The sequence below is a fragment of the Theropithecus gelada genome, chromosome 3 (genome assembly GCF_003255815.1).
Source record: "Theropithecus gelada isolate Dixy chromosome 3, Tgel_1.0, whole genome shotgun sequence".
Lineage (NCBI taxonomy): Eukaryota > Metazoa > Chordata > Mammalia > Primates > Cercopithecidae > Theropithecus > Theropithecus gelada.
In genome coordinates this window covers 146,518,484-146,535,051 of record NC_037670.1, presented here as the reverse complement: position 1 = coordinate 146,535,051, position 16,568 = coordinate 146,518,484, and the positions used below count along the sequence as shown (strand labels likewise).

Here is a 16,568-nt window from a genome sequence, read left to right as displayed (position 1 = left end):
ACTCCAGCCTGGGCAAAGAGTGAGACTCCGTCTCAAACAAAACAAAACAAAACAAAACAAAACAAAAAAACCATGTTGGACTTTGAATAAAATTTTAATTTGCATACCCATGCTGACGGGGTATGCAGAAGAGACATGTTTGGAAGTGAAGGGAATCAAAATGTAACAGATAACTGAGAGCTGTTGGTCTAAAAATTCTAAATAAGTTAATGACACACTGTAGTACTAAAATAACAGTATTTTAATATAAACTAGAAAAACAAATAAAACACTGGTGCTTAAAGACACAGACGTGACAAAAGAGGAAAAATAGCAAACACTTGTAATTCCTAAGTTTATAAGGCACAAAAAGAAAATATCATACATAGTTAAATATATAAATAATATATATCATATATGATATAAACATATAACAAACATCAACATATAAATGTAAAATATAAATAAAATGTTTGTCTTTTTTCTGTTTTTTTTTAAGTCATGAGATTTCAGAGGATAACATCATGTAGAACTTGAGCCTCTAGCAATAGAATATGGAGCATCAGTCAGAGAATTTAAAAAGTGCCATCTGTAAAATGGTCCCATAGATGAATTTCTCCTTTTGTATTCCTAGTTTCTTAAGTTCTCTTCCTTTTATTGTCCTCTATTTTCCAGATCACACAATTCTAGACCACTATCTTTTGTTGTCACTTTTCAATCTAAGACATTATAAAATGTCAATTAAATCAGTGGCTTGAATATGCAATATGTTCATGTAGCAAACCTCCACATGCATCCCTTGAATTTATATTAAAAATGACTGGCTATTATTTTACTTATAGTGTAAACTCTAGGGTTAATGGATGACTTTATCAAAATGACCCTGGCTACCTTTCAATACTGTTATTCAGATAAATTATGACAAAAATAGCTAAAGTCTTCCCAAATATTCAACTGTTCAACATTCTGAGAGATTATTTCAAGCAGCCATACATTCTTTGTGTTGATGGCTTTTCCTACTATTACCACCACAATTTTATAGATTTTTTTCTAATGTAGGTTAAAAAACAAAAACAAAAACCACCTTTTCTCACATAAACTCAAGTAATCAGAAAGGAACAAGACTTTATCCTTATTTTTGTCATTTTCTTCCCATCCACATTTTCTGCATTGACTTAATCTGACTTTTGTTGCTTGGGTTTCCATGACTTAATCTGACTTTTGTTGCTTGGGTTTCCATTAACATAATGGGAATGAGTAAAAGTCACCATTATTCTTAACTAATATTTTATTGCTATAAATGTTTATGTTTTTAACATAATACATCTGAACAATTATAAATTAATTTTGCAATATCAGCTTTATGGTTAAGAATGTTTAAAATTAATGAGGACAGAATATAAACTTGAGTACCTCAAACATGATGTAATAAATATTTGGAGCAACACAAAAATTTACTTATCTACATTATAGCAATTTGCATAGTGTACCAGTAAAAACAAACCTTTCAACATTGTGCTTTTTGTTCAATATCTACCAGCTACTCATGGTCACACTTTAAGCCATTACCTGAAATTGGAAAGATAGGTGTTGGAGGTGTGGATATTACTCTAGGGGATGTGCTGTCCTCTAAGTAAAAGTGTGCAGTCTGGAAGCATTTCCTGGAAATAAAGGAAAACAATTTATACTACTAGTTGCTACGGATAATAAGACAACTTCTGAGCTGTTGAAAATTATGACAGAAATCTCCAGAATTAAAACAAAAGCAGGTATACACCCAGAAGAGGGATTGCTGGATCTACATCCATTTTAACAAATTACAAGATATTAAATTATAAAATTTATCTCAGTTTACCTGCACCAGATGCAGAAGAGCAAGTAGATATCAGGTATGCTAAAAGCACAGATAGAATTTGAAGTTGTAGCTGGGTTCAAAGTACTGAATGATACTTTGTTAATATAGGAAACCTCAATGCCCCACACATTCTTCCATTGTGGCTATAATACCAAAAAATGTCCTGTCATCTTGGATAGAGCCAGAGAAGAAAAGAAATAATGTCCGAAGCTATTTTCACTCAATATTTAAATGACCATGTCCTTCTGAGCATATACAGCTGCTAGCAAAAAGTAACAAGCTATGTAGAAATGAACTATGTAGAAATTAACTACACAGTGCATAGTACATAGAAATGAACTATGAACTATGTAGAAATGAAACTACACAGTGGTAACATTTTGATGAAAAAAGAAAGTAGTTTTATGCTGTAATAATGGAGGAATGACAGAACTTAAATGGGAAAACAATGAGCATACAACCAAAAACAGGGGTGATTTTCTTTCCAACAGATGCTAGCTTTGTTGATGAGGGTTTCGAGAATGAATATATTCAGATTCAATGACAATTATGATCTACAATGTCACCTGAATCTATTTTCATTCGGATAATAACAGCAACATCTGGTAAGAACACACCACAAACTATCAAGAAGAGCAAAGAACCAACTACTGCTATAAACTAATGCCAACCATCTTTAATTTTAAAAAATTGGATAATTAAAACTGCTAATGACACTCTTTGATGTAGGTCATTTAATTTATTTGGAGCAATATTCATGAGTGGTTAAACTGAAACACTTGAGTTCTGTTTGACTGAAAACGCCAATCTCACTTTCCATCTAAACCTTCAAGCTACAAGGCATTTATCCTAATGAGTTTTAATGTAACATTTGTTATTACATAGTGACACACCTAAGTCTTTATTTTGTCTAGTAAATTACTTCCTTTAGATAAAATTCTTGAATGGCTTCTCACTGCAATTGGAATTACATTCAGTTACATTAGCAAGGGCTTTAAGACCTTTTTAAACCCTGACCTGGCCCCCACCTACTTCAGTAGTTTCCTTTCCTGCAATTCTCTCCCTCACCCACAAGTATCCAGCCCACACTGGTCCTCTCCTTCACCTCTGAAGAAGTCCTGTCAGTAGCATCTCAGGGCCTTGGCTCTTGCCATTCCCCCGGCTTTCTGCCTCTTCCCATCACTTTTGCATTGGCCCAAATGCCAATCCCTCTGACCCCTCCCTTGACCATGACAGCTAAGTGTCAGGGCATCCCACTAAGTCACTATTCTTTGCCCTTTTGTTTGCTCTATGGCACATCACTATTTGAAATACTGTTATTTAAGTTTTTATTTGTTTTCCATGTTTATAATTGGTCTCTTCTCATCAGAAGGTAAGCCTCACAAGGCAAACTACTTTGTCTCAATCATTGCAGTGTTAGTCTTTAGTGCTCGGGAGCATGTGTGTCACGCTGGAGGTAACCCCGAAGCATTTCTCTGATGAATGAACTTCTATAAGTAGGAGTAGTGTAAAATTATATAGTTTACTTATAACCTTAATGTCACAAGCAAATAAACAAAAAACTTAAAGCAATGACGTACACAGCAAAATTGGTCATCTGCTGTGGTAGAGTAAGCCTTTGATAATCACACCTGAGAGAAGATATATTGAGAGAACATAGAAATAGCTTCATGAGTGAGGAAGTCATATAAGAGAAAGGTGAGTGGATACAGAAACAAGTGTCAAAGGGACCCTCCTAACTAGGTAAATATCCTGGAAAGTGGAGATTACGGCAGACTGATGAGGAATGAGAGACATGCGGGCCACAGAAACTATCCTACAGAAGGCCCACATGAGCAGAATTGAAACCAGATTGTGGCAGAACCTATGGAGAAAGTTTGGCTTATCTGTGCAACTATGAATGGAGCATGTTCTGACATATTGATATGGAAACACTGGACTTGATACATGCTTTTAAGATCACGGAATTAAAATCCCTTTGATTTCTCCAAAATATAGTTACACAAGCTGGTGAAATGTTTTGAAAAATATTTCAATGAATCTTAACATTGTAAAATGCCTTTAAAAAGCTAGTGCAATATCACAGCTGATACAAGAATCCCTTCAACAGCATCTCTAACCTATGGTTAAGAAGGTCCAGTCTGAATACCTTCAGTGAGAAGGAGATCACTCCTTTTGAATCCTCCTTATTTGCTAGATTTTCTTTTTTTTTTTTTGTCTTCTACTAACTCAAAACTCATTCCCTTCTAAGTACTCAATGGTACTCAAAGAACAGGTCTTCCTGCTCCACTGTTACAGCGCTAATGGGTTCATATCTATCTTTTACTTTTGCTCATGTATTCCAGTTATATATTTTACAGATATTTAGATTATAATACCCAAGGTTTCTCAATACTTAAACGCTACCTGTCTGCGGTCCTCACCCTGTTAGACTTTTCTTTTGAAGTTTATACTCTAATAATATAACATTGTAGATAAATAAACCTGCCTTTTATCTCCTAACTCTGTATTTACATACTCTGCTTTAAACATACCTCTCCTTCTAACCAAAGTATCTCACTCACCAATATGCCAGGCAAACACTGTCTTCTTTCAAGACAGCTCAGAGGTATCTTCTCTGTGAAATGGGCTTTCATTTCCTAAGTGACCTTTAACACCGCAGCTTCTCCTTTTCCACTGCACCTAACCCAAATTTCTATCCACATAAGCCTATATAAAGACTGTTTTGGCCAGGCATGGTGGTTCACGCCTATAATTCCAGCACTTTGGGAGGCCGAGGCGGGCGGATCACCTGATGTCGGGAGTTCAAGACCAGCCTGACCAACATGGAGAAACCCTGTCTCTACTAAAAATACAAAAAATTAGCCAGGCGTGGTGGCGCATGCCTGTAATCCCAGCTTCTCAAGAGGCTGAGGCAGGATAACCGCCTGAACCAGGGAGGCGGAGGTTGTGGTGAGCTGAGATCGCACCACTGTACTCCAGCCTGGGCAACAACAGCGAAACTCTCTCTCAAAAAAAAAAAAAAAAAAAAAAGACTGTGTTGAAAAATAATCAATCTAAGAGCAATCTTCATTTCCTGGACATTATTTTACATTATTTAAGTATTTTTCCTTAATTGGTGGTTAGTGTAATTATTTTCTAATATATTTGTTTTGTGCTTATATTTTTATTACATTTTTAAAAGATGGGACCATATCTCTTAATTTTATGTAAAACCGACTCTTAATACTGTGCCAGTAGTAGAATAGGTGTTCAAGATTTGTTGAATGATTAGATGGATTTCTAGTAGCAAGTAAATCCCACCAATCACATGTTGTTCAGCTGCATCCTGGATTCTCTTTACCTACCTTAGCCTCAAATGGGATAACTTGAAATCTCAAAGCATTTTGGAGGGAGATATGAGATATACAGGTAGAGAAGGATAGATGAATGGGTGGCTAGATGGGCAGATGGATCAACAGAGGATGTACCAATAACTATGACTTAATGGGAAGAAGGCAGCATCTCATAGAATATAAAACGGTAAATTAAAACATGTTGGCATTGAGGTTGAATATGTTGCTAATGTTCACTGTACTGTGGGTAAATACCAATTCTACTCTTGTCACAAACAAACAAACAAATCTGTAATCAAATATTTTTTAGTTCTAGGAAATAAGTAGCCCAATAACACTACTTGGCATTAATTTCCCAAAAGCACCTTATAAATAATACCAAAAAGCTTGTAAGTAAAAAAAATTAAGATAGTATAGGCTAAATTATGGATGAAGGTCATTTGCATATTGGTTAGTTATACTTTGTAGTGCAGTTTTATACAGCATGTGACAGTACACTTAAAAGGCAATCTGGTACCAGAAGGCCTCCATTCTGGGTTAGTAGGCATCTTCAGTGACCCACAAATTTGAGTTTAAGATCAAGAGAGAATTCATATTGCTTTTCTCCTCCCTATCCCCAGCCAAAACAATTGTGTTTATGTGAAGTCCTTTTCTATATTGCTTTTGATCGTGTGCCATTTGGTTGGGTATACCTTTGGTACTTTTCAGGTTCTAACTCTTAAAAAAGCTTTCAAAAATTTGTCTTCCAAAAAAAAAAAAACCTTTTGAAAATCTTCCTTGTTGAAGTTATTTTTGTATCTTAGAAACTTATGGTATGGCTCATGTAAATTATACCATAAAACATCTGGAAAATGATTTCAAGGCATATTATTTAATGTATGACAAGATTCAGTATCTGTAGTCCATCTGTTCGGTATAAGCAGTGAATGTCTTCACGTCTATGTGCTAAGTGTTGATAACTACGTCACCTGCTAATTATCCATCAGGCGTGATGAAGAAAGTGATGACTGTTTTAAACTTGTAGACATAGGTCCTATCAATCAATGGTAATCTGATTATTTAATTTACGCCTTTTCATCACAGTCTTTATAATGAAAACCTAGAAATGTGTATTATTCCATTCCTGGGTCTGGCTACAATCTTCTTTTTTTTTTTTTGAGACGGACTTTCGCTCTTGTTGCCCAGGCTGGAGTGTAATGGTGCGATCTCCGCTCACCGCAACCTCCGCCTCCCAGGTTCAAGTGATTCTCCTGCCTCAGCCTCCCGAGTAGCTAGGATTAAAGTCATGTGACACCATGCCCGGCTAAATATATATATATGCACACACACACACATATATATATATTTATTTTAAAATACATATATATTTACATAAAATCAAGATAATTATATATGTTTATATATATATTTATATGCATAAATATATATCTCTCTCATATATATATATCCCAAAGTGCTGGGATTACAGGCGTGAGTCACCCACCGTGCCTGGCTGGCTACAATCTTAAAGATGATCTAGTGAACCCACCCAAATGGTAAACAAGAGAAACCAAGTCCTAGGTGGGTAATTGAAATGCCCAAGGCCATATAGCAAATGCTGGGCAGAACTAGGAAAGATAACTGGATTTTCTCACTTTGAATTTGTTCTGTCTTTTGGCTAAAATCTGCTTCCTCTGAAGGTTTATATAAAATATAAGGGGAATATCTCGAGTTAAGTAAACTAGGCAAAATAGAAGATTTATTATAAAACTTTAGGATCAATATCTCATTAAAAATAGGTTAGAAACATACTTAAATATTTTCTTCTAAGAATTTTATAGTTCTTACACTGACATCTATGGTCCCTTATGAGTTCATTTTTGTGTATAGTGTTAGAAAAAGGTTCAACTTGACTTTCTGTATGTGGATATTCAATATTCAATTGTCCTAGCACTATCTGTTGGAAGGACTATTCTTTGCCCATTGAAAAGTCTTAGGATCCTTTTCTAAAATCCATTGATCGTAAACATAAGATTTCTGGGTTCTCAGTTCAATTCCATTGAACTATATGTCTGTTCTCATGGCAGTACCAGACTCTCTTGATTCCTGTAGCTTTTCATTAAAGTTTTGTAACTGGGAAGCATGAGTCCTTTAATTTTGTTAAATACTTAGACAAAAATCTAGGAGTAAATCAACGTGGTGCTGGGTTAGGCAATGCCTTCTTAGATATGATACTGAAAGTGCAAGCAATAGGAGAAAAAATAGATGAATTGGGCTTCATCAAAATTAACAACTTTTCCACTTTAAAAAAGATACCATCATGAAAGTGAGAAGATAACTCACAGAATGGGAGAAAACAATTGCAAATCAGATATCTGATAGGATCTAGACTTGTATCTAGAATATATAAAAACACACAACTCGGGTTCTCCTCTTTCAGCTTTGGAGGCCCCCTCCCTCTGTCTCTATACGGGGAGCTTCTTCCTTCTGCCTTCTCCCATCTTTCTTGCCTATTAAACTCTCTGCTCCTTAAAACAAAACAAACAAACAAAACCACAACTCAACAATAGAAAGACAAATAACCCAATTAAAAAATAGGCAGCAAAGAATTTGAACACATGTTTATCCAAAAAAGATATACAACCGTCCAACAAACACACAAAAAAACACTCAACATCATTATGGAAATAGTAGAACACTTTAAAAACCGTTGAATCACACACTTTAAAGAGGTGAGTTTGACGATATTTTAATATTACCTAATTAAGCTGTTTAAAAAAGTTTAAATACATAAACTTGGAAAAATTCATAAGGACTACATTACTATTAGCACTGTTATTGGTATGACATTAGATTTTTAAACCTTTTCTCAGGCTGTAGCTTTTACAAAGGTCTAAAATGTTTATATATTGGCTAGTGAAATAATATTATTTACAAATTAGCTTCACTGGAATTTGAATAATTCACATAAACCTTGAAGAATAAACTAAAACTATCATCTTGTGATTCAGCACATAATACCCCTAGTATATTGTGTTACCAAAATTTATATATTTTAGTGAATTAACTTCAAACAGATGTTAGTACGTCAGATACCTAACATTACTTAACATTTCAAAATAGTTAAGATTGACAGTTTTTATCAGAACATTTAATAGATATAAAACATATACATAAAACCATCAAAGTGATTTTTTTTTTTTTTTTTTTTAGACAGTGTCTTACTTTGTTGCCCAGGCTGGAGTGCAGTGGCATAATCATAGCTCACTGTACCCTTGACCCCTGGGCTCAAGTGATCCTCCAACCTCAGTCTCCTGGGAAGCTAGGAGTATGGTATGCCCTACCGTGCCCAGCTAAATTGTTTATTTTTATTTTTTTTGTAGAGATGGAGGTCTCACTATGTTGCCTGGGCTGGCCTCAAACTCATGGCCTCAAGTGATCTACTTACTTCACCTTTGCAAATTGCTGGGATTACAGGTGTGAGCCACTGTGCCTGGCCAAAATACTCATATATATTTTACACTATTACACTCTGCATTCAACGGCTATTTGTGAAGAAAAAAGAAATATCTTAGTGAAGGTCAAATTAATATATTTTTGACTGGTGATTTTATCTTTTCCCCTTATAATACAGACAAAATGACCCATTACTAATAGAAGATAGAAACCTCTCCAGATTTTAATTTTCCATGAACTATCAAATTGTATTAAATAAGATACTGATTTCCAAATTTTCAGAAAATATACTTGAAATATTAAGTAACAGAGATTAAGAAACTAATTTCAATCTTATAAATCTTCTGACATCTTTATTGGAACTTTATACTAGCACTATTTACTATGAAGCAGAATTAGTCATATTCTCCATCTTATTTTCAATTTTTAACACAGACTCCCATTAATTAAAAAAGTAGTTTGGTAGGGAAAATCAGACTAGATAGAAACCTGTAATCTGAATACACATATCAATGTGGTAAAAAATTTGGTCAACAAGTTCAGTGGGGAATGGGGAGAAAAGCAATATTTATTTTTGTTGAACACACATTTATGGATTATGTGTTAAGTTCAAAGCACTCTGCTAAGCATGAAATATTTAGCCAAAAAAAAAAACAAAAAACAAAACAAAAAAAAAAAACAAAACAAAACAAAAAAACAACCCTTTGTCAATTATTGGAATCACTAGGATACAGACTAAAGAAACCAGGTTTGTTTGTTTCTTGTTATGAACAAAATAGACTCCTGAGCCACGTGGGGTAACAAAAGCATGATCTGTTCTCCATAGTGTGCAGTCTACTCTGTTCTAGTAAAGGAAGTCAGATATGAAATACAGTTGATCGTGAAGACGTTCTACCCTAGCCAACCCATGTCCAACTACACACAACTATTAATACATGCTCCAGGCCTCACTGTGTCCGAAACATCCAATAGCTTTTACTCAAAAGACAGCTCATCTCTACTTCCCGATCTTTGCACCTGCTGTGTCCCTGCCTGGGATGCCCTTTTCCTTTCCTTTCTGACTTCCACGGAGCTTGAGTCCTATATTTTAGTTTATACTTACCCTGATCATTCTGGCCTACCATGCTTCTTTGTTCTCTGACTACTTTCAGCCCTAGATTTCAACTGCTATGCATACACTTTTGTGTAATATTTTATACGTGTTTGGTTTTTTTTTTTTTTTGAGACGGAGTCTCGCTCTGTCGCCCAGGCTGGAGTGCAGTGGCGCAATCTCGGCTCACTGCAAGCTCCGCCTCCCGGGTTCACGCCATTCTCCTGCCTCAGCCTCCCGAGTAGCTGGGACTACAGGCGCCCATCACCACGCCCGGCTAAATTTTTTGTTTTTTTTTTTTAGTAGAGACGGGGTTTCACTGTGTTAGCCAGGATGGTCTCGATCTCCTGACCTCGTGATCTGCACGCCTCAGCCTCCCAAAGTGCTGGGATTACAAGCGTGAGCCACTGCACCCGGCCTATTTTATACGTTTTTATGACAAATTATTTCCCCTCAATAAGCACAGATTTCCTCAAATCACTGACTCTTTTTTCATTCATTTGTTCATTTTTGATATTTCCTGATAGTTAACACAGTACTAGGTATGTGGGAAACAATCAATAAAAATGGTAAATATTTCAGAATAAACCACAAGAATATATTTTGAGAGAACACAGGAAGAATGCTGATAAAGTTATAGAAAGATGTTGCTAAACAAAAAAAATTATTAAGTATCTTCTGAACAAAATTCTCTTTTAAAATAAAAGTATGCTATACTTTATAAAAGTACTATGCTATGCCCTTTCTTGGTTTACACATATGATTCCTTATATCATCATAAAGTCTTTGTTTTCTAACAGACACAGTTATACTGAGCTATGTTCCTAATAAATACACTAATTTGCTGTGTCTTCTGCTTTCCACAGGATGGAAAGCTTATGATTAGTACAATTATTCTTGTCCTTTAAAGGACTTAAGAGAGCGAAGTTATATTTCACCCCCAAAGCAAATTACAAAGAATCTTAAATGTCTGTGCATCTTAAGATAGTCATTAACTGTATTCTCTAATTATATTTATAGTTTAATTGCTTGATTTTACTTTTATGCATAGGTTATCATTTTTATCAGTATGTACAGTTAATACACATCTTGTACAAACTCTTCTGTCATTGAAAAACAATTTAGTTACTATATAAAAAATGTTTTCTTAATTTTTGGAATTATAACAACTAATGAGAAGCTTAGACTTTTGTTAAATGCTATGATGATGTCCATTAATTAGATTAACATGAAAGTACAACTGTCAAAATACTGTGTTAAATAGTAACAGGTAGAAGTTCCTCCATTTTACCTTTAATTGATGTATGAAGAACAATTAACTCTTTCATTATTGTGCCTTTGGATTCACAAATTTACCTTGAATAAATTAATGGCAGCTCTCAAGGAAAATAAATTTTGAATATGCTTTGAAGACCTTTCAGATGAAATACGGGCTAAATCTGAGCTTTATGAATTAAATTTTCCAAAACAAATACTCAACTTACCTCCAGTAGATGAGAATACCCACAAGAACCACTAGACAGATAAAAGTCAGGGCTGACACGATCACAAGGGGTATAACTGCCTTCTTCTCGGATTCCAGCCCCTCAGCTAGACCAATACGAGACTCATGGCTACTATTACTGGCCTCTGTAGTCGGAGAAAATTGAGAGAATTGATATTTAAGGTAAAGGAAAAGTCACAGCATTTTTCAACCGATTAATTGCAACCTTCACTGCTGTTACTTACCTTTAAAATTTTGACTCTTTGATGCAAAGAATATCTACAATTATAAGCCAATTTAATTAAAACAAAGTTTAAAACGTAAGGCAGGCTATTAGACATGAAGAACTACAACATCCTAGCAGAGACTGGCACCCAGATAGGGGTGCCTTGGCAACAGGTAAGCATAACACTGCCTTGAAAAGCCTTGCTAAATAAGAAAAATCAAAGTAGTGAAATTTAAAAAACACTACTGGTTTAAAATAGAATGGTTAGGAAAAACAGCGCTACTTACTGAATCACCATATATATTAATTTTCTAAAATAAATTTAAATAGGATTATTTTTAACCCTCCATTAGGTAAATAGTTAGAAGCAATTAATAATTTCATGAAGAAAAAAAACTTGGGATAACTCTTCTTATATTAGGATAACCTTTCAATCCAGCAATCTATTTCAATTTTAAATATAGATTGGTTTTAAATGTTATTTTGAGTGCTCTTCTTATCCATTGTTGTATTCTACAAAAAAAATAAAAATGCAATTTCAGGTGAATTGGAGGATTATGTAGATCTAAGAAATTCTCCTGAAATAATGCAAGTGTAAATAATTAAAAGTCCAAATTTGGTCCTTGAGTTAATTTTAAAAGATGACACATGATTATTTTGGGGACCAGTCAGGTACATTATTGCACTAGCACTTTGAAAATCACTTCAACGGCCGGGCGCGGTGGCTCAAGCCTGTAATCCTAGCACTTTGGGAGGCCGAGACGGGCGGATCACGAGGTCAGGAGATCGAGACCATCCTGGCTAACACGGTGAAACCCCCTCTCTACTAAAAAAATACAAAAAACTAGCCGGGAGAGGTGGCAGGTGCCTGTAGTCCCAGCTACTCGGGAGGCTGAGGCAGGAGAATGGCGTGAACCCGGGAGGCGGAGCTTGCAGTGAGCTGAGATCCGGCCACTGCACTCCAGCCTGGGCGACACAGCGAGACTCCGTCTCAAAAAAAAAAAAAAAAGAAAAAGAAAATCACTTTAACTAGAGATTATCTTCCAAGTTGTTAAAAAAGAGTTTCAGAACTGTGAGTGTTTGTGGCCAGTAACAATCCTTCCTCTTCGTTTGAGGTGTGTTCAGTGGGAAACCAAGATGATTGAGCATGAGAACAGTTTCTAACGTGACAGCATGCTGACCGTGCTACAAAAAGCCCTTATCTTATGATAAGGGCTCAAACCACATTTGAGTTTCCCGTCAAAATCTACATGCCTTCTTAGGCACTTGGCACTTTTGATGCTTAAGTAATAGGAGAGAGAGAAACTTCATTTCACTTTAAGTATTTAAGAAAATTGAGACTAATCTAAGTGCACATATATAGCATTAAATATATATCTAATTGGAGAGAACTTAAGATTTAAAATAATAGCTTTCTTCCATTGACCAAGGATGGTAGCAGAAAGGGCCAGGAATTTAATCCACTAATAAAGGAAACGTATCATGCTGGACGCGGTGGCCCACCCCTGTAATCCCAGCACTTTGGGAGGCTGAGACGGGCAGATCACTTGAGGTCAGGAGTTCAAGACCAGTGTGGCCAACATGGTGAAACCCCATCTTTATTAAAAAAAGGAAAAAATACAAAAATTAGCCAGGTGTGATGGCGCATGCTTGTAGCCTCAGCTACTTGGGAAACTGAGGCAGGAGAATTGCTTGAACCCGGGAGGCGGAGGTTCCAGTGAGCTGAGATCATGCCACTGCACTACAGCCTGGGCAACAGAGTGAGACTCTATCTCAAAATAAATAAATAAACAAACAAATAAATAAATGTAATGTATCAAAGGAATATAAATGGCACACACATTTCCCAAGATGTTTGTTCTTATAACTATAAATGCATTTACTAGAAAAAATGGAATTCAAAGGCGTGATTGAAAAATCATAAAACTGTATAAAAAGTGAAAATGTTCTAAGCCAACTCAGCCCTGAGTTGTAGCTAATATTCTTGTGAGAAAAACCCAAGCCTCCATTTTTAAAAATGTTAATCCTAAGCTCTGGCCATTATTTTGTGGAGACTCATCTAGAATCATCTAGTCACCTAAATAACCTGATGGTGAACGCAATGAGCATTTCCTTATAAAATTTAGAAAAACATCTTATTTTATGCACAGTTGTCTTCACAGTTTTGTCTATTGTAACTATTGTTACCTAGGTGGAAAGTGTGTCAGTAATAAATGAAAACATTCACTTAGCAAAGTCCTTGGTACCTCATATAGTACAAATGGTGGTTAATATTATTATCTATATCAGTTTTTCTTGACGTGTGATCCCCAGAATAGCAGCATCAACATCGCCATAACTTAGAAATGCAAATTTTGGGTTTCACTCAAACCACACCAAATCTTCTGAACCAGAAACTCTGTGTGTAAGGGTCAGCAATTTGTGTTTTGACAAGTCCTCCAGTTGATTTTGATCTATGTTAAAGTTTGAGAACCAGTGATGTAGATTAATGCATGCACGAAGTAAGCTTATATAATTATGCAGGTCTTCAATGGCCACAAATTTTCAAAGCAACATGTATATGGGTACATATATATATAATTACATATTTCATTTATATATGTATAGCATACATATATATGAGATATGTCCAATCATATATGCAACATATATGTAAGATATACAGTGCATTATATATGTAAATACACCATATACACATATTTATATACAGGCACTGTATACACACATGCACACACATGTAGTCTTGTGTATAGACTTTTCTCAAAAGTGCTCTGGGATATTTGATCTTAAATCCTTTAATTAAGGAGTCAGAATGATCAATCTATGGCATGAAACCTAGCTTTTACACAAGATGGGATATCATATGAAAGCACAATCAGCTGGTTGCTTTGTGTTTTATAATGAGGAACTAATTGTACTGATTTTGTTTTTATTTGAGACTAAAATATCTGTTTTTGTATGGCTCAGTAATATACAGGAGTTACCTAAATTAAAAGATTTAATTTATAGGTAATTAAGAAATAAAAAACTAAGATTAACATTTTAAAATATGTTTTGAGAATAAGATAGTATAATTTTGGTGTTACATTTTAAGCATTACATTTATTTAATTGGTCCCCAGCATGAAAGCATAGTCTTTAAGAGAGAGACACCAATAACACATTTCCAGGCTCAGTTTTGTATTTACTCATGTGACCTGGATCAAATAATCTAGTATCTTTGGGTCTCAGTGTACTCATTTATAAATTGTGGATACTAACATTTGCCTTATCTATAGTATTTTGAAGAACATATCCTGTAAATTGTTCTGCATTCTAGAAATACACCATAAAATTTTAAGTTTTAGAGCTAGTCTGCATGCATTTGATGAAGGGATATATTCAATTATTGGATAAGACAGACTACATATGATTTTATAGATACAGTTTTAAAAATAGGCCAGAATTTTCCCCTAATCTTGTTTGATCTTATTTACTTCACTAATTACGTTACTTGATAATGTTGGATGTCATATTCATATTGTTTTATCCTAATTAGTGGGAGAACATACTCTTGATAATTAAATAAATCTAATTAGTGCACTGAAGAGAAACTCGTTAAGCTTTAGTCAATAATTTTAGGTTTAGCATCTCATTATATATATCTTTCTATAATAGTATAGTCTAGCAAGAACATATCAATGTCACTACCTGGTAAAATAGATAGATTCCTGATATTTTCTTTTAGCATAAATCTAATGAAAATTAAGAAGTAACTACTATAATTGAGAACAGATAACAGTTCATATATATGACAGCACTAATGACTACAGTGACCTATGGATTCATTATTCATTCTCACATATCAGCATTTAAGTGTTTAAAATGCAATGTTAAATAGGTATCAATTCATAATACAGAAAAATTTCTCTATCAAAATGTACAAACTTTTAATTGCTGCTGCACTGAAGAAAAAAATATACAACTAATTCAAAAGATGAAATAGCAAAGAGGAAAAATATCCTAATGAGACTGATGTCTATGTTCTGCATTACAAATATTCATTTTTATACAATGAGTGCATTTTGTTACATTAGCCTATCGTTTAACTATTAAGATTTAAATAGTTTCATTATTAAATTTCAAAATACCTTCACATTTAATAAAAGCAAATTATAAAATTCTTATGACCAATTCAATGAAAGTATTAATTTTCTATACTTAATAGAATTGAACTTCCCTCTTCTTTCCATTGGCATTTAAAGCAGACATCTGTATTATATACACTGCACATAATCTGCTCTAAGAAACATCTGGTCAGTAACCTAATTTGCATAAAATACATTCACAAATGAAATTCATTTCTACAGAAAAATGTTTCGTGTTTTACATCTTGCCACACAATACCTATATATACTGTACATATTAATGCCCTTTATTTAACTTAAAAAGGTGTGTAACAAACAGCAGGCATAAAGTAAAATGTGTTTTGATGGTTTACACTGCCCTCTTTAGGCAACGTTAAGATAAAGAAAGAAAAAAAATTAAAAATTTTTTAACTTCATCATTAACTCTCAAAACTTAGTAATAAAACTTTTTTAAAAAAAATAAAGCTCCCCGGCTGGGCGCGGTGGCTCACGCCTGTAATCCCAGCACTTTGGGAGGCCGAGGCGGGCGGATCACAAGGTCAAGAGATCGAGACCATCCTGGTTAACACGGTGAAAACCCCGTCTCTACTAAAAATATAAAAAAATTAGCCGGGCCTGGTGGCAGGCACCTGTAGTCCCAGCTACTCGGGAGGCTGAGGCAGGAGAATGGCGTGAATCCGGGGAGGTGTCACTAGACACAGCTTGCAGTGAGCCAAGATCGCGCCACTGTACTCCAGCCCGGGCGACAGAGTGAGACTCTGTCTCAAAGAAAATAAATAAATAAATGAATGAATAAATAAATAAATAAATAAAAATAATAATAATAAATAAAGCTCCCCAAGTTGATATGAATGTGCAAATTAACTAATTCCTTTCTATGAGGGTGTGTCAGAGAGAAGTGCTTATGTTACATTACCCTCAGATTTAATAATTCATTTTATAATTAAATATAATTAGTTTACAACTTATTTTAGAACAAAAGTATGAAAATTAAAATCATCTAAAATAGCATACTCTGATCTTATTTTAAAAGCAGAGT

At 34.7% G+C, this 16,568-nt stretch overlaps 1 protein-coding gene across 3 annotated transcripts in view; it reads right to left on the bottom strand.

Moving 5' to 3' along the window:
• The window catches only part of PTPRZ1 (protein tyrosine phosphatase, receptor type Z1), a 193,437-nt gene that overhangs the window by 32,010 nt on the left and 144,859 nt on the right, over window positions 1-16,568 (bottom strand). For all 3 annotated transcript variants that reach the window (XM_025380029.1, XM_025380031.1, XM_025380032.1), the window contains exons 13-14: window positions 11,179-11,323; window positions 1,549-1,640 (exon numbers count right to left, since the gene is read on the bottom strand). In XM_025380029.1, coding sequence (XP_025235814.1) covers window positions 1,549-1,640; window positions 11,179-11,323 — 237 coding nt within the window. The remainder of the gene's footprint in view (window positions 1-1,548; window positions 1,641-11,178; window positions 11,324-16,568) is intronic.